This window comes from Magallana gigas, chromosome 5 (assembly GCF_963853765.1).
Source record: "Magallana gigas chromosome 5, xbMagGiga1.1, whole genome shotgun sequence".
In the NCBI taxonomy this organism is placed as follows: Eukaryota; Metazoa; Mollusca; class Bivalvia; order Ostreida; family Ostreidae; genus Magallana; species Magallana gigas.
In genome coordinates, this window is record NC_088857.1 from 36380011 (window position 1) to 36403717 (window position 23707).

Consider the following 23707-nt stretch of genomic DNA (forward strand, 5'->3'; position numbering starts at 1 on the left):
CGCCCGAAGTCAGACACCTTCCTACATCCTCATCAATGAACAAACTCTCTTTTTATTTTCATTTCCTCCATTGAAAATTTGTTGTTTTAGATTATCGTGTTCAGTTCGACACTCTTGAGTCGTCTGCTACGAGTCCGTGCCAATCACGTCGAGTCATGTGACCTATGACGCGTGTTCTTGTGGTAATTAATCACGAGGCTCTGCCCTTACTCTAGGACTTGTGTGCTGACATCATTTCCTTGTACTTCTACATCGAGTCTCTTTGAACTTTACGTCAGCAGCCGTTTACTTATAATCCGATTGCTTAAAAAATCCCAAATCATGTGTCAAATTTACAGTTGGCATGCATTTTCTCAGAGATCTTACATTCTAAATTAAGAATCATGAGTCAACATATCAACCAAAGCCCTAATTGCAGGCCAAAAACTTTAACTTTCCATGAACAAAGCAAACATTTGTCTTTCAACATTACAATACGTATTAGCCCGGATATATAATATTTCTTATTCAGCAATGTCGTTCTGTTGGGTAATATATATTCAACTGATATACAAGTTATGAGGTCAACATCATTTGGGCATTTTTGAAAATTTTTGCATAAAAATCATTCTTTGACTAAAATTGTAGTTTTTGAAAAAAAATTTAAAACAGTTACTTTTCGTCATGTATATTAATTATCTGATTTTCTTTGGTCAAAATATTCTGAAATAATTCAAAATGCCCATTCTAACCTCAACCAAATAATCTAGTACTTATTTAATTTTGAGCTAGGCATGCCTAATGCTAAGTTTAAATCTTTCAACATCAACTCAACCAGTAGAATTGTTTATCGAGTTTTATTGTACCATCTACATGCTGTACATCAATCATTGTTGAAATGTACTTCAATTTTTTAAACAAACTCAAAATAATTCAAAACAAAAGAAATCAACAAATGTACATAAATAAACATTCACAAGACAAAAACAGTTTTTTACACATAGCACATTGTAATTTATAACAGGCAGAAAGACAAGTCAACATGGAAATCTACTTTGTTTGAAAAAAAATTTTAAAACCTCAATCTAATTCCTGTGGAATACCGTAATAAGGCTATGGTGCACAAGAGTCTTTTTGCAGAATCATGTTGGTTTTGTATTGACCTTCTGATGGTTAAGATTTTAAACACAACTTCCAAGTTTTCCTCTAAAGTATATTTCTACATCCACAGGTTTTCATTAGCACATTCATTTTTAAATTTTATTAAACAAAAAAATGTTCAATGGTTGTCATATTGCATGTAACCTTGTAAAAAAAAATTTTACTCATTTGTAAATACATGTATGTCTTTTCTTGTACATGTACAACTGTATTTCACAGTACAATATAGATTACAAAAACAACATGTAATAAGTAATCTGCCACTCAGAACATCTTCATTCATGGCCACAAGAAGACACTGATATTATCCATATAAAAAGCTACAGCTCAGCATCTTCTCTTAATGCAATGTAACATACATTAAAAAATACCTGTAATAAGTAAGTAGTCCACCTTTAAATCTCACTCTCCTTTCCTATGTATCAGTTACTTTTAAACTTGCTAATTTGCTAGAATATAAGATATTAAAGATGCCATCACAAACCACGATACAAAACTAAATCAAAATCTACAAATAAATAACTAAATCTAAGTACATGTATATATACCGATAAAAGATAAATGTAACAATGGTTTTTGACAACATTAAATATTCTGACTGGGAGTTAGTTTTTACCTTATTACGTTTTTCAAAACCTGTAGCTTGCTCATTCCTTTTCCTGCCTTGTTCATGTACAATAATATTTCATTTATAACTTTAAAAGGAACTATACTATTGAATATAAGGTTACTAGGTTACTTGTAACTTTAATATGTACTCGTACTCTCTCTCTCTCTTTCTCTCTCTCTCTCTCTCTCTCTCTCTCTCTCTCTCTCTCTCTCTCTCTCTCCTCCCACTGGTAGTTATGGCTTATGGAAAAGATGAAGTTCTAACAATGCTCCTAGCATAATCAATCATTAGTATCTCATCATCTGTTCTTCCACAAGCAATCCTCACAAATTCTGTATTCAACTGAAAATAATACAAAAATAATAATGAAAACTTGTAACCAGATAGCCGTATATATATGAAATATAATTTTATGATTGTATTCTGCTTTACGTTAATTAGTCATTAGCTTGTTGTACACTTGATGCAAGATAAGTGTATAGTGAACAATGTTAAAGGTCATTGACCGAGAGGGACAACTGCGTAGTTAGAATTCGTGGTGTTAGCGGAATGACCAGGAAGAATAAAACTCTCGATGATGATTGGACTTTGGAAAGCGGTCAACGGATGCAAGACTCTTAATTGTAATTAACCTTTAACAATGGACTTCGTTGATAAGTCAGTAGTCACTTATGAACTGTGACCCGAAAGGATGTACTAACAATTGCTTATTCTATTTTACTGATTTTTATGCTCATGATTTGATTAATAATTGGTAGACTGATTTTAGACCACTATACGATTACAGTGCTTAATACATGTAAATATCATAAAACATGAACTGACTTATGATTTCAAAAGTCTAAAGAATAACAACAGAAGGATCACAAACTGCTAATTAGTAATCAGAGTTAATTATTGCTCTATGAAAACAATATGTAATAATACCAAATATTGATGCCCTTATTTGATTCAATGTGTTCCAATAAGACTCCAAATGAAAAATTACATATGCAAATTTGAAAATTAACATTCCATAAAAAGAAAATGAAAATTCCTGTAGTGATATTGCTTACTTTTGTTATGTCCTGTGGCTCAGGTTCTGCAAACTGAATTTTTCTGCTGGACTTTCTAACCAGAATATTCTAAAAAAAAAATCCTGCTGTATACAATTCGTGCTTGACCAGAGGCATGCAAGAGTTATCAGTTTATGTTAAAATTGATATATCAAACCCTCATAACCAGAAAGCTTAAGATTACTGGGGGAAAACACATTTATTTTTATATGCATGTTGAATGGTTTGGCTTTAGAGCTTGTTTTGTTGTTGTTGCGCTTTTTTTTTGGGGGGGGGGGGGGGTTCAGTCTTACAGCATACCTTATTTTTCTGTTTGGGAGGCGATTTCATTTCTTCCAATATTTCCTCTGGTAACGTGTCCTTGATGATAGAAGGAGGTGAAAACAGCACACTGGCATCATTTTGTAAAGATTTACTCTGAAAAGTAGATACAATGAAAATGATTGCTGTACAAAAATCAAATCTTAAAAAAAAACAGTTTTGTTTGACTCTGCATTCTTTCTCAAAGACAAGAAATCCAGACTAGGTGCAGGTGATTTGATAAAAAATAGTTCTGTACATTACATATGTACATACAATGCGATAAACACGTTACATTTGGCAGTGTGTTCTAATTACGGTAGATTTTTTGGCAGAAGACTAAACCAACTAAATGAAGTACATTAAAGCAATTTTCATGATATGCTGGTATATATGATAGATATCATATAAAGAATAATGTGCTAAATCCTTTATCGGCTAATTTATTGATAAATCAATTTCCATAAAATATGAAATAAATGTTAGGTTTTAAATTACATTTGCCCCTAATTCTAATTTTGGTATTGACATTTTGAGAAAATCAAATTATGTAACAAAGGAATGGACAAAAAAACCACACCAATATTAATACAATGTACATGTACTTCAAAACCTGTATATCCAACAATGTCACAGAGACCTTCATTAACCTAAATTTCCCCTTCGAATCATTGATTTTTTTTTTTCAAACATAACCCCTAATACTCCTTGACCCACTTACAGGTGTTTCTGGAGACATCACCACAGGTTTCTCTCCTTGGAAACTTGTCTCTCTCCTTGGTGACAACCATCTTGTGGCTAGACATTTTCTCATCCTATGTTTAGGCTGTGCCTGTGATATATATTCAAAAATCAAAACACTACGAAACAGCTTCAGAGTTAAGGCTTAGAGGAAAAGTGAAGTTTGCATTATAAATCAATCAACAGGATCTGACATCTAACATTTTTAGTTTGTAACATGTGCAGAGACTACACATCAAATAAGAATAACTTAAAGCTAATCTAAATTGGAGGCAACCTCCAAACTTCCATCACATATAAATTTTCAGCTTTACCTGAGGTGAAGGCAACCTCCAAACAAATGTTCAACATAAGAAAGTCTTAAAAATCTCCTCAATAAGTACAATGCTATAATCTTGTTTTACTAATACTAGTATACTATACATACAATCCAGATATAATTTGTATGTAAATCTGTTGAATCGCTACCTCCATGACCATTAACAAGGCCAAAATTTTAAAGGAGATAATAGTGAGATACCTTTTGACTGGTTGCTGGTGCTTGTTTTCTGAGTTCCAGCTGAAGGTTTTCTGGTGTATATGTCAGCTTATTGTCTTCTCTGTTTAAAATACATGCATCCTCTGGCTATATACAAGAAACAATTATGTAAAAATTGTAGTATTGAGGAAAGTTCATGCAAATGTTCATGCTGTTGTGCTGGTACAGGATGGCAAACAAATGGTACATTCAACTGTCTCCAAACTTATCAAATTTATATAATTACAATACCAGTACATGCAGTGACAGTTTGGCGCATAATTTAATAATTGCATTTCATTAAGTTCACATACTGGCTGTCAAGTTTTATCAGTTTCTTCGTATGGAGGTAGAAAAAAATCTATATTAGCAACAATGATGTACCCTCCTTAACTTGGAATCATAAACAACTAAAAAAAGGCCTTTCCAAAAAGCATGTCAATATTACCATAATTATCATAAAATAATTTTTCATTTATCTTTTATTGATAATTATTCATTTTGATATTATTTTCAAACCTTACCACAAAATTCACTTTTGTGAAAAAATATCATGTTTATACATGTATCAATGTAAATACTAACTAAATTACACTACCCTAATCAAAATCTTTTTAAAAAAAAGATAAATTACTAGAAATTCTGAATTAGCATTCTTTAAAAACTAAATTTATTTATTTTTATAATGATATAAATTGATATTCAAATCAATCTCTCTTTGGCAAAGTTGTACACATGAGGAGGTTACTGATGTTGGAGGAAGCCAGAGTACCTGGAGAAAACTTGCATTTGTATGAGTCCAAGCAGGCGACCTCCATTCCCTTTCACATTATGACATAAAGAAACTGTCAATCGCAAGGACTGAACCGAGTCGCAGTGGTGATAAGCAAGCATATTGTCCACTGCGCTACTTGGACACCCAACCCAAATTTTGTGGATTTTTAATTTTTCACAGGTTTACCAGGACATAACCTCAGCAACATGTAGTAGCTAGTACAAATAATGTTTAAGGGCTGTGTTGTTTAAGAATTCATTGAGACGGTAAATTTCTTGGCAAAGAGTACCCACACAATCCACAGAAATTCAGCCCTCACTAATTCTGATGATTCCACAGTTTGTTGAGACGATCATATACACCCACATAAACGAAAATGAATAGACTTACCATTTCACTGATTTTGTTCTTTTTGTCGGCCATGGCATCCTTGAAAGGAGTGGGTGTTCTGGGGGAGGCATTCAGTAGTGTTCGTCTAATTCTTGGGGTGCAGTTGGCAGACCTACAACAGACATTTATATATGCATGCAAATAGAGATCCTACCAAAGCTGTCACAACTACTACAAATACAAGGAGACAGATTTTTAAATAAGTATTTTTTTGTGCCTGTGACGAAATAAATCTAGCAAATTTCACAAAATTTTCTCACACAAGAATATGAATTGATTTATCCAACATATAACTATTTAATTATAGGAGTTTTTACCTGGTTTGGACTGTGCAGGCAGCAATACCTTGGGACATACAGGTGGGGGTGGCGGCCTCACGCTGGGTGCACACCGGTGTAGAAGTTACACGTCCGATCGGAATGTCAGGACTGTTGAGGAACTGAAGGATAAACATAAATCTGGATGTATAAAAAATCACCATTTGCACAGCCATCAAAGAAGACAGACAATACTCTTATATAAAGTTCAATGGAAATGTATACAGGTTTTTTTTTAATTGACTGTTCATGTATCATTCATAGCATACTCATATTTTTATAAATATGTTATGTTTTGATTTTATTAAATCTTAATAGAATTTTCATCTATGAAGCTTGTGTTTCCAAACATCAAAGAACAAAAATTAAAATCTGACCCAATTTCAGTTTTCAAAACCATGAATCATTAAAGACCTTAATAAAAAAAAGAATGAAAATGATTAATTTTTACCACGGAAGGAGAAAACGGTAAACTTTTTATTGGAGTTCCATTTGGAGTAAGGGCCTCTAACAAGGAGTCATTTCCTTTCCCCAGGTCATTATCAATGTCTTCTGGATTGATTTCTGTCAGAATAACTCCTTGTTCTAATTCTACGATGTCTTTGGGCTGCTCCTTGTATGACATGAACGGGAGACTGATTGGCTCAATGTTTTCTGTGTCACTCGTCTCTGTCTCATCGCGGAAGGCTGTATCTAGGTCATTCGTTTGCAGAAAGTGTCTCTTGGTAATGTTTATGATATTTTTCTTCTTTAGAGCCCGATTCTGAAAGATTCATATACAATGTAGTATTTTATACAATGTTAATTCTAAAATCTAAACTCCAGTCCTCTAAACAGTCAAGTTTAAGAAAATGGGTCATTTTTGTATGCAATGAACATTTAACAGATTATGCAATGAACATTTGACAGAGTTACAGTTGAGAAAGAAAAATGTAATGAGAAAGAGGATTTGTTTGGAAGATATCAATCTTTTTATTGTATTAGCATATTGTACATGTATAAGTAAATTAATATGAAAAACCAAAATATATGCAGGGCAATTTGAAGATGATTCAAACAAAAAATTGATATAACCATTTCAATAAATAGGTTGATATGCATGTTAATAGATAACCATGACAGGATTAACAATTACTGGCATAATCAAATGCCAGCTAATGGTTTATATTTAAATACATTCATTTACAAAGACTTCCGTAATTATGAGCTGTGACATTTCAAACCTGTGCTATAACCGTTCAAGTAATTCAACTTTTTTTGTAAAAATCTGTCATGTTTAACTTAAGGTCAGTAATCATGGTAATGAAAGAATTTTTTCCCATTGCAGATACAATTTCTTTGAAAGTAAATGGTAGTCAATAGGTAATTCATTTTAGTCATCGCTTCCTTGCAGAGAGAAAAATCAGACATAATATTACTCAATACTCCGAGTTACAAAGAATTATATATGATTGTAGTCAAATTTGGCCCCAATAATTCGTCATTTTTTGAAGTGTTTCAGGAAAATTGAATTGTTGTGTTATTTTTTAAAAGAGTTGATACAAAATATATTTTTTATCTATTCATTTGATTTAGTCACTGGCAGTTTTTGACGTCAGAAGTGAAGCTATTTTTATAATTCAATCAAAACAGTCAAAATTTGACATTTTTCTTATCTTTTTTTTTTTGAATGGGAAATATAGAGCGACGATTTGAACAAGAACTAACTTTTTGTCACTTATAAGTACTGAATAGATACATCTTTGATGAAAATATTTTGTTTGTTCAAGCAATCGCTCAATGTTTTCTTAAAGAAAAACTGCTAGAAAAACCAGCCTTGTTATGCTAAAATGCAAAAAATAGCAGGAAAGGGTAATCTTTATGATGTCATATTTTTAAATTGTGGGCACGTTAATCAAAATAAAAGTTATGAAAAAAACATCAAATGTATATCTGTACAAAGAATAACAGTAAAATGACGATGTTTATTTAAGGGGGCTATTTTAGGCAAAACCATATATAGTTCTTTCACTCAGCTTCCCAATACAGGGCTTCATTGACTCAATCATCATTTTCAAACACATAAAACGTCAAAGTTTCAATCATCTCAAAATTAACCTTGTCAATTATATTCTTCCTTGTTCCTTCTAATGAAACATACTGATTGACAATATCTAATCTATGTACTTTTAATCATTTTATAAGGGGTTTTTAAATATAAACCTACAACATTTAAGGGCTATTTGTTTTTAATTCATTGGTTTGATTTGAATGAATATAATCAATGAATTGGATATTACAAATTACTCTTAGGCTAGCAAAAATCAAAATTACAACATTATTTATATGTTTGGTGAGATATGCTTGCATTTGTGCGAGGTCTAGCCTAATCTTTTCAAAAAAGAGCAAATATAATTCTATTTTGAATATGGCCTTTTCTATTAAAACAAGATGCAAATTCTTCTGTACTTTAATACCTCTCAGTTGAAAGAATTTCAATCTAATTCATTTTTTGGCCAATTAAGATTATCATAAAATTCAATGTTTATAAAGACTACTAGTGAATCATAAACAATTTACTGCAACAGTAAATCAGAAATCAACATTCCATCAAAGTACCCACCATTTTGACAGGTCTCCTGCGTCTTGATCGTCCCCGTCTTAAAATGGACGGAACAGCGGAAAACTTGGAGGTGACAGAGGAAGGGATGGGAATCAGACGCCCAGGGCTCTTCAACTTCTTGATTGCTTTCCCATCAAATCTGTACTCTATAATACAGCATTAACTGCTTAAAAAGCTAATTCATAATTTAGAGGTAAATGCTCTTTGTTAAGCTTATTTACAATTTAGAGGTAATGAAAGCAAGGTGTATTCATCACTCAATCATGTAAACAATTGTCTTTATTGTAGAAATTTAATAAGGATGTGTTTGTCAAGCACTACATGATCAAACATACACAAATTGAAAATACATGTACTAGTATATCAAACCATATTGGTCATTTTGCCTGTAAACTTGTTGAATGACCTTGTCTATAATCTTTGACCTACATCTTTGATGTCATATGTATGAACATATGACAACTCTATCTTGATAATTCAATTGTTAGAAGATAAATAGAGCTGTAAGCAGATATGTGAGAGAGAGAGAGAGAGAGAGAGAGAGAGAGAGAGAGAGAGAGAGAGAGAGAGACAAAGTGCCATCAGATATTTACTACAAGAGTCAAAAGATTGTACAGATTATCTGATATGTCTAATAAAAATTACTTACTAGAACAAAACTAAATGTGTTGACTATATTTCAAAGTACCGGGTATGTTATATACATTACAATACATTTATATACATTACAAAACTGCTTTAAGATATCTTTAAAAAGATTTTTAAGTAAAATTGTCTTTGTACCTTTTGAATACAGTGAAGTAAACTTGGATGGAGTCTTTTTATTCGATCCATTCCGTCCATTCGGAACAACTTTCAACACTGCCATCTGCGGTACATCTTGTCTAATGAAAACAAACACTTACAATTACAAAATGCTCATACATTAAACAAATTTCCATAATGTGAGATAAATGTCATTTATCCAACAGGTCGTGTTATTTCTATTGCCAAGAAATCTTCGCTATCATAGATTACAAATAAGTTTGATAAAAATGAAATTTGATAAATTCATAAAATGTTTTTTTGTGAATTTCATCTTGTCTCTTATCTAACAATTCTTTAAAGCTTTTAACAGGACAGTACATTGTACAGCAAAGAAATACACATTGTAATACATGCATTAAAATCTTATACAACTGCTGATTCAACAAATATTCAGGCAGACACATGAATAAAACATTCACCATTAATAATAAGCCTACATAAGGAATATGTGTAAGAGTAAATACACAGTTAATGTCGTCTGTACCTACCCAGACACAAGAGCAGTAACTGCATCCTGGCCGACCTTTGAGTTTGGGAACAGCTGTACGGGCTGGAGTGAGGGCACAGCAGAATTACTGGGGGTACAGGGCTGCCCACTGACCACAGGACCAGGGAATGTCCCGGTAAAGTCAGGGGGTGGAATCCTCTCCTCATACTTCCTCTTCATTGTAGAGTTCCAGTGATTCTTTATTGCATTATCAGTTCTACAGAAAACATCAGGCACTATGAATACATGAACATATGATTAATTGTTGGTTTTGATAATAAAATGACAGAAATCTTTCCTATCTTATATCAGTAGGAGAATTGTATCAAAGATCTATGTACCCAGTACATACCGTAAATGCAGTTAATTCGTGTTCATTTGCTCTAATTAAGACTCAAAGTAAAAGTAGACATTAGTGCTAAGTTAACCAAGATGTAATGAAAATGAAATTGGGCACTTCCTAACAAAATACAAATCCACCCATATTACCTTATTTTACTTATTGGTTATACACAACATACTATATATTAGATAGAGAGAACCTGATTATGCAAACTTTTTCTACTTCAGGGAAAAATTGAATTATTGTCCGCAATTAAATTCCCATCCCTGAATTGAACAACAGTTCCATTTTCACAACAGAAATTCTTTTTTTCGTAGATCATAATTCAGCAATTATGCTATTAGAGAGATTCCAGCAAGCTTGACAATGAAAGACAAATATATCCTCTATTTACAGCTGCTGTTGTAAATTCTACTGGAGACAGTAGTCTACTGTGTCTCATACTATGACTATGGAACAAATTGTTTCTCCATGCAGAGTCCAGAAGCATTTTAATTAAGTCACATACTTGGCCCTTCCCTTTTTCCTTAGGGCTATATAAAAAAATGTCACCTCTTCCCAAATCAAAATAAAGTCTATGACAAATGGCATCTGTATCATTTTTAGCAAATACGATATTAACTCTTAGACAATGAAAGTCTCTGAAATATTGCAGCATTGCAACTTTCCACTTTACATAACAATTGACAAGTCTAAAGAGAGAATAATGTACTTGGTGTCACTGAAATGCAATATATCAAATCAAAAATTCACTGCAAGATCATTTGATGAAATTACTTTCTGATCATTTGTCTTGCAGCCAAAACTCTGCATATAATAAGATAAAACAATCATGTTTCACACTGTGTAACATGACCCTATTAATCACTAGCATTGAAAAGGGACTTTTAATCTGGTATATAAAAGAACAATAGAAATCTGATTACAACCTTAAAGAAGACAAATTATGCTAAATACTGCTGGAGTACTAATTCACATTCAGATGAAGAAAACCCTGTGCTTGTATGAGGAGACACAGCTGCTATGGCTGTTGAATTTACCTTCCAGGTAAATACTTGGCTATTTCTGCCCATCTGTTGCCCAAGGACCTATGAAGTTGGTATATTAGTATGTCCTCTTCTCTAGTCCAGGCTGACTTCTTGATTTCTGGATTTAAATGATTATGCCACCTACAAGATAGACCCCACAGCTGTGGTTATTAAACACACTGGCAACAATTTGCCACCTAAAGCTTGAATCCAATTTAGTGATAATAAACCAATGAAGATGTCTTTGGCATCTTACCTCTCTCGACACTGTTTTCCAGTTCTACCCTGAAGATGCTTAGAGATCTGGGTCCAATGCTTTGCTCCAATTTCTCTCACAAGCTTAATTACTTTTTCATCTTCCTGCCAAGGTTAGCACCGTTTCATTAGCAGTATAACTGTTTCAATGTCAGTGAATGAGCAAGGGAAATGTTTAGGCTTAAAATCAAACCCTTAAATTTATTATCTCATTTCTCTTTTCATTTTAACAAAACAATTAATAAATAACAAAATTCTAAAGGATTGTGGGCACACACACACTCTCATGCTTACTTCTTTGGTCCAGGCACCTTTGACGAGATTTGGGTTGAGTACTTTACACCACCTGTGTTGGCACTGGATGTCTGACCGATCAAAAAAATAGTTGGCTACTAGCTTCCAGTCAGAGTCCCCTTTTACCTCCACTAAGTTACGCAATTTTTCGTCCTACAATACATTTATGACACATTTAAACAGCTATAAAGACATTATAATTCAAAACATAATGCAAAAAATATTCAAAATTTAAAATTAAACTTGCACTTTTATTTTCAATTTTTCAGTATAGAAAAGGAATATTTGCTCTTTTTGCTAATCAATATGCAAAACTCATAGATTTTAGGAAGCAAATAATGTATTAAAAAAAAAAACAAAAAAAAAACTTCTTTATAAGACATTCATATATTTTCTTAAGAGTGCCAACTAATGACTTATGCAAGAGAAACTTTCAGGTATTGTACAGGAAAACAATGAAAATAAAATAACTTTAGGGCACCTGTGACCCATACCAAATAGGAAACATACGGTAGTTATATTTATCCTACATTTAACTCAATGATAGAACATTTAACCATTCATGTCAATAAATTTACATAACCTACAACCAAGGGCATGATTAGGTGGGATTCCATTCATGAGATGGCTTTCTTAGCCTAAAGTCAAGATTCTTTTAAGGCGAGAGAAATTTAATTTTTAGTTTTACGGATCCGCCGACCCAATTTTTCCGATTTTGTAAAAAAAAAAAAAATGAAAAAAAAAATCGCATCTTCGGAAATTTTTCCGGAATTTTCAAGTTTGACCGATCTAGGTTTTAAAATTACTTTATTTTATTTGAAATCTGCAAAATGCTTGACAAAGGGAGCTTTTAAAATCAAGTGTAAGCGTCTCTATAACATGAAGTATTTAAGATGGAGGTCAGCCATGCATGGTTTGGCTTAAAAGTTTTTATGAAAAGCAAAGAAAATGTTATCCTGAACAAATTTAGTAAGGTTAATACCAATGAACTTGAAACAAACACAAAGTACACAGTGGATAGTGCAGAGTTCTTGAAATCTTTTTTCCACTGTCAGTCATTTGGACTGACAACCATCAGAAGTTTGTCAGTCCAGACTGATTTCTATCAGTCCAAACATTTTCAATAGAAAGATGAAAAACTACAAGTTTATTTGCCTTATAGTTTCTCTCATTTTTACCTTAATTGATCTGATTTCTCCTAACTTTCACATTCTGGCTCCTGATAACATTCTTATTTATCACTTCATTTATCACTTCATGAATTATTTTTATTTTTTATTTTTGTGTGTATTTCTGTGTATTGCAGTAAAAACATTCACTGAAAACCCTGTTTCGGTGTATGCAATGTACATTGAAAAAACGTAACGAGACAACACTCGCCATCTTGGATTTATAGGGGGCCCTCAGTTCACGCTATATATGTTTAAAACAAGTTCTCCAATTTCTCCCACGATTTCTGACGACATCTAGGTTGGAAAATGATTGAAAGACTTATTCCTATTGTCTGACTACATCTGTTAGCTGCATTATAAACACACCGTATCAATATGTACGAAATACTCGCCAAACTTATCGAAAGCAACGGAAGTGATAATTACTGAGGTGTTCCGAAAATGTATAATAAGTCTAGAGAGAGCGAAAAAACCGCGAAAACCTCCTCTAGATTTATCGTATGCGTTCGGATCTCCTCAGTGAGTATTAAAATTAGTTATATTTTCGCAAGTTACTCTGTCCATATCTACCGGTCATTTGGACTGGCAGGCAACCTCAAGTAATCGGTCCTTGGTTATTTTTATCGGTCTTGCCGACAGGACCGAAAGATTTCAAGAACTCTGGATAGTGGACAAATTAAACTTAATATTATAAGTTCAAGCAAATAATATGTAATTTTGAATAATAAAAGTTTGCCCACTGGTTTTTTTTTGTTTGTTTTATTTTTATTTTCCCTCCTCCGACCCAAATTTTTTACAACAAAATCCATAAAACTAAGAATTAAATTTCTCTCGCCTAATTCGACTATATTTGACTCCTCCTTCATTGCTACTTACCTCCTCTGTTGACCACCTTCCTTTATTAATTACTTTCTTTGCTGCAAAGATGTGACTGTTGTAGTCGTGATCAACTAACTCCGAATCGCTTGAATCTTCTCCACTGCTGAAGGATTGTCTACTGGAGCTATAAACAGCATACAGAATAAATTTATGGTATTAACTAAAGAAGGTGGGTGGATAAGGCATGTAAAATGCCCATATATGGTCAGACAAGCTACTGAAAAACTAAAGTATCAATACGATATATTTTTTTAAAAATAATTTAAAACAATATACATTTTACATATCATTGATTTTTAACTCATAAACATTTTCAATTGGAATATGTTGACTCAAACAGGCGTATACGAATCAAAACCTGCAAATACTGTCATTTTTTAGAACTTCAAGGCATTTTCTTTTATAGAGTGGGCCTGTGCTCCATATTTTTCTCATAGTCTGAATAAGGTCTATTGGAAAGCAAACAAATTTCAGTCAACAAAAACGTGGAGAAATGACCCACTTTACATTAAAAATATCATTATGTATCCAAACAACTGAATGTTTTGAACAAATAAAACAAGACCGTAAATTCATGGTCAAAGTCACACATAATATTAAACAGCCTGCTTTGTTGTGTCTTAAAATGGCTCAGTGGTTAGTGTACCTCTTATAAACTAACCTTATATATTTAGGGTTTTTATGTTATGGGTTCGAGAAAAAATTTCTGGCAATATTTTTTTTCTTATCTTTTGTTAAATATATTAAAAACTGAATATAGTTAGAAATTGTGCTTTTGCAAACTAGTATAATAATATATTTGAATAGATTTAATTGGAAAAAATAAATTCAAAATTGTATTACACTACTAAACCGAAAGGGCATTTGCGCCATCTTATCCCCCTCCCCCCCCCATCTTCTTTGTCAATAAAATGTGTCTAGCATTTTCTTTTATATGATTACTGTCACAATATTATAATAGTAAAATTGACCACAAACACTTTTAAACATTTACCTCATTATCTTTCTTATACAGTGTCAATTTTCTATCATAATGATGCATGTAATGAACAATTTGCATCAGTGATTAGGTATTACCATATATTTTTTATTATGAAAATCTGTATGATGCTATCATTCCAAAATGAAATGAAATTGAGCTTTCGATAGAGGGTTTAAACAAGATATTTAAAAACACAGCATTTCTAAATTCTACTTGTTTTTAAACTAACAATTCTCTTTACCTCTGGTACGATTTTTAAACTTTGTAATGACCAACTAATCCATTGACTAAAAATTAAAAATCATTACTGATCTTATCACTCTTTTTAGCATTTTTGACTATCATGTCAATGAAGCCCTAAAGTACACAATTACATATTTTGTTTTCACTTCACGGTACAAGTGCATGATGCCATGATCCCCATACAGTCAAATCACAAAAGAAAACATAATTAGTTAACCTGACATAAATTCGAGTTCCATATCTAAAGGAGGGCAACAGCGCCATAACCTTTCCTTCACAAAAAGTGCTTCCTCATCAATACTATTGATCATCACGCGATGACATTCTATAAATCAGCTGTTGCAACGCAGTCAAAATGACGTCACAATTAATATACAATAACCATCTTAGCGCCAAAATGTTCTTGTAAACGAGTAAGTATTTTCCGTCTATAAATCATATACACAATGATCGTAATCATACTCTTAGAGGGTTACATAGAGTCACGCAAGGGCCCGTGGCCCTCATACAATCTAATAATTTCGGCTTCATAGCATGCGTCTACGGCACCACTTTACCTGTCAGACAGATCACTCATGTCTACTTGGTGTAGACACTTCTAATCTAGCCATCACTTCTTTGGACTTATAAAACTTCACATATGACTGTCCAGTTTTTCATTAGTTCTAATGAAATGTGAAAATTCTGTACAAAGCAGTGTACACAAACACCAAATTGCGCGCGGTAGATCAGCGATTGGTCCTGTAAACCGGAACTGGTTTGGAAATGACTATACACCCAAAAATACCATAAGTACTTGTAAAAACTGTTTAAATGTAGCTCTCTTTATAGTTTACTGTAGACGTGTGTAGATTGTAATCACTGAACAAATCACAATTTTTTCATGCGTTTCATTTTAAATTTCATTAAAATTTGAAGCGCGTTTGTTGTTTAAACAATTTACACATTCATCAATTTATTTGTAATACAACGAGAGATAACTCTGATAAGTTATACATTTGCATCATATGCTTTGGTCTTTGTATCCATTCACACCAACAACTTCATTTTTTAGAGTAAGGATCAGCAGTTCATTAATTAATTCAATGAACAATGCATGTATATCGACGCACAGTCAATCAAATTCCACGAAACTACAAAAGCGATTGGTTTACAAAAAGTCATTTATTCAGAAAAAAATATTAGCACCCCGTATAAAAAATATACAGGTAAGAATATATATTTTATTTGTTACCATCCAATACATATACAACTAATTGGTCTGTAAAATTAGATTCGGTCTTACATAAAAAAAAGGGTAATATTTTCTTTGTATTTACTTTCATTTATTTTCGCATTAATGTGTGGTGACTTTGAAAATAAAATAAAAATAAAATGATAAACAATTAAATAAACAGATAAATGATAAACAATTAAATAAACAGATAAAAGGGGGATTAAATGTCAAATAATTTCAAATGAACAGTTATTAAATTGCTTGATTAATGTCGTTTTCATTAAACTTAGTTTTAAAAAGTATATAAAATACACTTGAATTTTTCTAATTTCGATTTGAAAAATACTTATTCCTTTTTTCTATGCATTTTTGGGGTCTATTCTGTAACATTTATTGTTCAACGGTTATACACCTTATGTCACGTTATAATAACCATAAAAGATATAAACAAAAAACATTGCGAATCTGATACCATGTGTTATTAATTGTACTGTCCCAGCAATTCAGACCTATATAACTCAAATCTATCACACGTGTTACATTCTACAGAAGTTTTGTGAGTGACCATAGACATAAGCAAATACATAGGACAACGCGTAATTACTTTAGATAAGAAACCCAAGTGCACTTGGACTGTATGTGAAGAAAAGGGTTCGAAAATGAAGAAATAACCTTCTTACACAAATACACTTCGCTAGCTGTAATTTTTTTTAAAAAGAGGTAGAAATATTTCATAAATTTCATGTATATGTATCTAAAACTGAAAAATTAGTTGTTGTCTTAATTCTTTTACTCATTTTTTTTTTGGGGGGGGGGGGGTGTACTGATTAAATCACATCATTGTTTTTTTTTTCTTAAAGAATTACTTTTTTCCTTATTTATGATTAATGAAATATGATAAATTAATGATAAATTATGTTCAAATTACTCAACACGTGCAAGATAAGAAAGACACTACGATGGTATATATCGAATTCAATCTACTTGCTTCAATTTGGTCAGTATTTTGCATTTATAAGTGAATTTAGCATACATGTATATCTATAGGTACCAAAAAAATTGTTTTAAAATTGTTTTAAAATTTATCGATTGTTTAACCTGGCTCGATTTTCAAAAAATCAGATATCTTAAACCCATTTATTGAGAATTATTATTATATAGGTAGAATCTGCTGTACGGAACACACCGTTCTGATGTACAATGTACTTCAGTGAATTCAAACATTTACCAGAAAAAAGTCAAGCACTTACTCTGCGAGTATTTCACGGAAACATTCATGATAGAATATTACCAACTCTGTCAGTCACCTGCTTGCCTTTATGGAACTACGGTATACAAGTGATTTTAAAGGAAACTATGTAGGTGCATTGTTCATTGTTTTCACCACAATTTATCAAAGAGCATATATTACTTACGTAGTCCATGTTATAATAAAACAAAAGCTCATTAGGTACGGATAATTTATATATATAACTATCATCGACATAGTTCGATTTATTTCCAAATCAAGACTGATCTGATATATAAAACACTATGTTTTATTTCAGTAAAATTTGCCCCGCTTTGTTGCTTTCACAGAAACATATATGGCACTACAGCGCTTCAATACCCTAACATAAAAGCAAACATACATGTATCACAATGTGTGATTTTATTCAGCCAACACCTTTCCACAACGGCTACAAGAATGACATTTTCTATCGTTTAAAAAGTCATGTACCGGTATATCACTCGTATCGTCCAAATGCCTTCTTGGAAACGTAAAGGTTTCTGGAATTAATTGGAGATGGACCACCGGTTCCCACTGTATGAGTAACATGTCTGTGTTGTCGGAAAACACTTCTTATGCCTGGATTACCTTGGCCTTGGACTCCAAGGAAACTGTTATTATTCTGTAAAACATTGGAGTTACGCCTCAAGTTAAAAATCGCTGACAAGGGACCACCTCGTACAGTGTTAACTGGTGGATTAATCGGTCGTTGTATGCCACCGACAGCACCAGATGATGCTGGAATATTCGGCGCTGTTTGGGAATGGACAATTGAATTACCCAAATTCAACAGGTGTCGGACATTCGGGATATTGTTTCTGGAGGATATCTGCGAACTTCCAAGTCTAGGCTGATTGAACTCGAAACCGCCTTGAGGAAAAGGTACCACGGGTTCGGAAGTCAGACCCGGCTGTCGTCGATTGAATGCGTCGTTGATATCAATGTTTGGCATTGGGCCATCAAACTGCCCCTGTACGGCGGCTGTCAGGAAGGGTTGGTTTCTGGGACCGTCTGGGTCAGGAATAGCCAATCCAAAAGGTTGTGGCGGAGGTCTTGTTTGTCGCACTGGTTGTTCGGGCATAGGTTGAGATCGTCTAAAAAACGGTCTATTTGTATCTATTGGTCGACGAAATTGCGAGAGGGATCGAGTCTGAAAAGAATTGACAGGTACTTGTGGTGAAATACGAGATGGTGAAGAAGGTTCCATCGGTGGTGCGAAGGGAGTTCTTGGCATCATGTCTCTTGGGTTAAAAGGCCTTTCTGCTCTCTCGTTTATTCCATCATTTCTTCCTGGAAATCGTCCTGATGGAACTATAGGCAATGGGTTGCCAAAGTTATTGCGGGCATTTCTTCGATTATTTTCAAATATATCTCTTTCTTCTAGTCTATTAATGTCTTCGCCCACTGGACCGTTTACTCTAAATGGTGACGATGGGTCTCTAGGAATTAATCTATTTTGGAATCCTCGAGGTACGCCTCGGTTCACATCAAACCCAACCTCATCCGATGCACTTGTCACATCATCGATATTTACGAGGAAAGATATCAGAAAAGACCCCCGAGGCCTTCTTACTGGGGAACGCTGAAAAAATCGTGTCATTTCTCTAGAAACCGGTGATACTGAAAATTGAGACCCAGAGCTAGATCTCACTAAAGGAGGAAACCTTGGCTGAAAGAAAGGCGTGAAAGACCTATCATTTTCTTCATCCAAAAAGTCAACTATATTACCAAAAGGATCATCGCTTCTTCTATCATCAAATGGTCTTCTATCATCAAATGGTCTTCTATCATCAAATGGTCTTCTGTCATCAAATGGTCCTCTATCATCAAATCTTCTATCTGGATCGAATGCACCAGCTCGTGAATCTAAACGATCAATATCTCGATCAAATATATTATTGAATTCAAATCGCCCGTCCCGGGGATCATCAAAACGTGTATTCAATCTGTTGAGTGGATCAAATCTACTAAAAGGACTGCTAATACTATCTCTTCTGTCGCCAAATCTATTATCTGGTTCCATCCTTAAATCGTCAAAATTTTGATCATTAAACCTTGGAAATTGACCTACACCAGGACGTGTGCTAAACATTGGCTGAACTGTTGCACGGTTTGAAGGTACAGCGATTCCAATCGGTCTAGGGACGTCGTTTATACGGTTATCCATAAAGGGTGCGTTGCTAACACGGTTCTGAAACCTGGGATCTTCACTGAATGGAGGTTGTAATACTCTTGATGGAATAAAAGGGGGAGATGATAAATCGTTTGGGGGTAAAAATCTATTTTCTGGACCAAATCCGAAATTCTGGGGGTCAGCAATGCGATTTTCTCTCACATCATTAAAATCGCGTCTATTGAATGGAACATTTCTTTCTAAAAAACCTGTGTTAGATGGTTCCACAATTCTTTGCCTAGGTACAGCTATACCTATGGGTCTTGGAGAAGAGGGACTGGTGGCACGAGTAGGTGTTCGGAATCGTCGGTCGTCAATTACAGGTGATTGAGGCCTCCTAGATGTAAAGACGTTCGGTCTAGACGATACTCTTGGTGTTACAAACCTATTCTCAGGACTGAATCTACTGTTTCGATCATCAAATAAACGCCGATTATCAAATGATGGGCTGCTGAATGGAATACCTCTTCTAAAAGTATCAACATTTGAATCAATTCGATCTCTCGTTACCTGGTTAGGAGGTATTGCTATACCGATAGGTCTGGGGAAATCGTTAGCAGGGTCTCTTGATCGAGGAGCTTGGGATCTACGATCGCTTATGAAAGATGGTCGGAAAACTCGAGATGGGATGTCAGTATTTGTTAAAGGACGACCCCTAGATCTACGGAAAGTTGTTGTTAAATCTTGATCTTCGGTTAAAGGTTGTGGAAATCTTGCTGGAATAAATCTAGGTGCGGTACCCCCACGTAGAGGTTGCATGTTCTCCGATCTTCGGTCGGTAAAACGGGGATTTACAATTATTGAATCGGATCCTAAATTACCTGAATCAAATGGCCTGGAGAAATCAGGGTCAAATTGTCTCGGAAGGGCAAAATTATCTCTCATAAAATCTTGTTGTATACGTTCATCAACCGTCGAAGGTAAATCGATATTTGGCAAAGGTTGTGGACTTCTATCTCTGGTAAAGTCACGTCTACTATCAAATGGTAAATTTTCTCTTCTGTTAAATTGATCTGTAGGCAAATTTATTTGGTTAAATCTAGTACTTGGACGTCTAAAGTCGGGATCTGAAAAACCACCTCTGCTCACGGGTGACCTGCGAGATTCAAGAAATCTCGACTCTTGCGGCTGGTCTTCAAAGAACTGCCTATCCCCATTTACAGATGATGATCTAGGAACGAAGTCATCAAAACTTGATCGTCGAACAAAGTTATGTATTCTGTTAACTGAAAGTCTTGGATCAATGTTAGGATTTGGTGAAACTCTATTCCTTCCTTCTGGTCCAGGAGTTCTAGGAAGGATTCTTCTATTAGCGGTCAGGGGAATGTTTGATGCTGGTCCAAATGATACTGGCGTGCGTTGACCATTTCTTTGTCTAGGTATTGGTTGAATATTACCACCTGAACCTGATCTAGTGGAAGAACCACGACTTGAAGGAAAGATACCCGATGATACCGGGTTAATTCCAGAGACTAAGTTTGGTACTTGTGCAAATCTGCTTTGGTGATGAACGAAGCTTGTTGTTGAAGACGAATGTACGCTTCCATCATTAAATCTATGCAGTCTGTGTAACGCTGGAAGTCCAGCATTTGAACCCATTGCTTGAGGTGCAACGGCATTTAATATAGATGCAGGATGAAATGGAACACGCGGCAATGATGGTGCTGAATTTGACAGCGAACGTAAAATGGCGGGATGTAATGGTCCAGTCAGAGGACTAGAACCAGACAAGGATTGACGAATGGCATTTGCATTGTGTTGTTGGGCAAGTCTGGCAGCAACGGGATGTATGGAACCAGGAAAAGAATTGAAATTCGTCGGCATCCCTCGAAACTGGTTACCAAATATAGCTGCTGGATGCTGTCTTGCGCCAGGCTGTGGTATAACACGCCTTGACAGAGCATGGGCTTGGTGAAGGGCAGCAATTGGATGAAGTGGGGCACCGGGCGTTCGATTGATGTTGGAAAGTGCCGAACTCAACGAACCCAGAGAGGGAGTTTGAGATAGGGATGGGATCTGAGCCTGGCCGACTGATTGCCTTCCACGAACAATATGCGTACTTTCGTGGGAGACAGCTGTACCAGAATTTTCTCTGAGATACTGTGGTAAAGAATTACTAGGTATGGCAACTTCTGGTGCATTCGGAATAAGAGACCCAAGATTGACGTAAGTAAGGTCCCGACCAGCACCGAAGGGGCCCGATCCTGAGTGAGTGACGGTACCTTGTCGAATCAACGATATGAAATCGTTGAAGTTAATGACCGGAACCCCTGTTGCCTGTGTCCCTCCTGTGGCGGGGTGGATTCTTTGTAGTCCCCCGGGGAATGGTACATTTGGCCCATTTGGTAATTGCATGAGATTTCGAGGAGCATTTCCTCTGTTTCTATGGAGATTTAAAGGACCAATGAAAGGTTCTATGCTCTGTGAGACGGGGGTCTCGGCGACAGGGATATATATCGGGTTAAATGGCACTTGGTTTCCTATCCCAGGCCCTAGTCTGCGTGGGCTTGGCCCTGGTACTTGCCCAAGTGATCCTGCAGAATTGCTGGCGAGGCATCCTTAAAAAGAAATGATGTTAATAAATAATTATTTTAAAACTGACATTCTAAGTTATTACCTAAATGGGCTGAGTACAATATTTACTTCAAATACTAGAACTTTACAAAATCTTCTTAATTCGTAGTATCAACTATTATTATAGATGACTTGTTCAAATTCATATTTTGAAAAAAGGCACGATTTTCTGTAACAAAAAATACTGAGTATGAAGCTTTTGGTTGTTACGTCAACATTTTAAAATTCTGTCAGGAAAATTTTCAGTTCAATAAAATAGAAGCAAAACGTCTCTGTTGAATATTTAACACCTAGTCTATATTGAAATAAATTGAAATCTCGATTCCTATAATACCACATGCGGGCGTCTTATGTATTGTAAAATTTTTTTAAAAATACGGGCTTTAAAGATATCTTTAATTCAAACACAAAAATAAATGGGATATGGAAATTGTTGGATACAATTTATTCATTATTATTATAATACATGTACATTTATATTCAACGTTAAGCACACTAGTTCTATCTTATTGGTACGTTGTCGTTACAATCCAATTTTTTTCTTTAAAAACCTATTTGTATCTAGTTAATGAATGGAATTCATTATTAAAAACTTTATTTTTTTTATTTTAAGTTATTTATTTATTTATTTATTTTTTGATTCCAAATACAATACTTTGGTTTACAATTTTTCAATTTACGATGCACAGTTTAGTGTAAAGGATGGAAGAAAAATAAACATATGTGTTTGTGACTTCCTTTACATAAGAAAGTTCGTTTTAAAAATAATATGGCGCAAATTCCAATATTGGTCTATGTTCTATACTGTAAAGAAGCAATTACACATAAAAGAAAAACTAACTCAACGCGATACTTTTATATAAATATGAAATGATAAACAAACATTTCTTTACAGTTGTTGAAAAAGTTTGTTCTATAGCCTCCCTTCTTACCAGAAACACATAGAATAAGTATTCCAAGACGTATCATCATGCCTCCGTGAGCTGTCAATTCATTCTGCAAAAACTGGAATCGGATAGCGGACCTAGAATTTATAAGCGCGACTTTGTCTTTCGTCATTTAGTGGTCGCCATGTCCAGTTACAGATTCTTATTTTTTCGTTGTACATATTTGACTGTTGTTTTTTCCTTGTAAAAGTTTTGATGTTTAATAAAAAATCAAAAATGACATCTGATCGAAGCCGTTTCTTGTATTTCGATTAATGTCATTTGTGCTTCATCGCTGCACCTGAACATGAAAAGTGAACTTAAAACAAGAGAGTCATTTCCGCATGTTACTGTGTTGTCTACTCCTCATGGTTGTTCATTTGTTTTTAACTGATTTATTGACAATCGATTTTTAGTTTGGGGTTGCTGCTTAGTTCGCCTCGGACATTTGTAAATCATGGAAGACGAATTTCGTGTTTAAAAAAACTTGTAAATTTATCACACATTTCTGAAATTCTTTTAAAATCGGAAAAGTGTAAACATTAATTTATATGTTTTTTTTTTAATCGGCAAAACTTATCAATTTAACAGGTTAAAAGTCAGGAAAATAA

General features: G+C 34.1%; 2 protein-coding genes across 3 annotated transcripts; both read right to left on the minus strand.

The window, feature by feature from the left end:
- Positions 1–1049: 1049 nt before the first annotated feature.
- On the minus strand, positions 1050–15687 carry LOC105324773 (transcriptional activator Myb). Of its 2 annotated transcripts, none has more exons than XM_034475114.2 (16): positions 15495–15687; positions 13710–13836; positions 11662–11814; positions 11369–11472; positions 11125–11253; positions 9743–9958; positions 9231–9331; positions 8448–8593; positions 6297–6608; positions 5846–5967; positions 5529–5640; positions 4367–4471; positions 3827–3937; positions 3106–3222; positions 2806–2874; positions 1050–2092 (listed from the first exon to the last, which is right to left on the minus strand). In XM_034475114.2, exons 1-16 carry the CDS (start codon positions 15512–15514, stop codon positions 1991–1993), a joined length of 2046 nt encoding a protein of 681 aa, XP_034331005.2. In that variant the 5' UTR covers positions 15515–15687; the 3' UTR covers positions 1050–1990. The 2 variants fall into 2 exon arrangements, with proteins under 2 accessions (XP_034331005.2, XP_011422250.3); XM_011423948.4 differs by lacking the exon at positions 15495–15687 and adding an exon at positions 15155–15432.
- A 1922-nt stretch (positions 15688–17609) lies between these two features.
- LOC105324774 (uncharacterized) lies at positions 17610–23274 on the minus strand. The gene is made up of 2 exons (XM_011423950.4): positions 23103–23274; positions 17610–22154 (listed from the first exon to the last, which is right to left on the minus strand). The coding sequence occupies exons 1-2, from the start codon at positions 23227–23229 to the stop codon at positions 17881–17883; spliced, it is 4401 nt and encodes a 1466-aa protein (XP_011422252.3). The 5' UTR covers positions 23230–23274; the 3' UTR covers positions 17610–17880.
- Positions 23275–23707: the final 433 nt, after the last annotated feature.

Bases quoted from the DNA above. Each gene is read 5' to 3' on its own strand.
- LOC105324773 (XM_011423948.4), bottom strand. From the start codon at position 15,201: ATGGCGCTGTTGCCCTCCTTTAGATATGGAACTCGAATTTATGTCAG. The intron at 9,959-11,124 runs GTAAATTCAACA...TGTTTTCTGTAG, and splicing joins GCCAAGTATTTACCTGGAAG to AACTGATAATGCAATAAAGA. The intron at 9,332-9,742 runs GTAGGTACAGAC...TGTTTTCATTAG, and splicing joins GTTACTGCTCTTGTGTCTGG to ACAAGATGTACCGCAGATGG.
- LOC105324774 (XM_011423950.4), bottom strand. From the start codon at position 23,229: ATGACGAAAGACAAAGTCGCGCTTATAAATTCTAGGTCCGCTATCCGA. The intron at 22,155-23,102 runs GTAAGAAGGGAG...TTTCTTTTTAAG, and splicing joins ACTTATTCTATGTGTTTCTG to GATGCCTCGCCAGCAATTCT.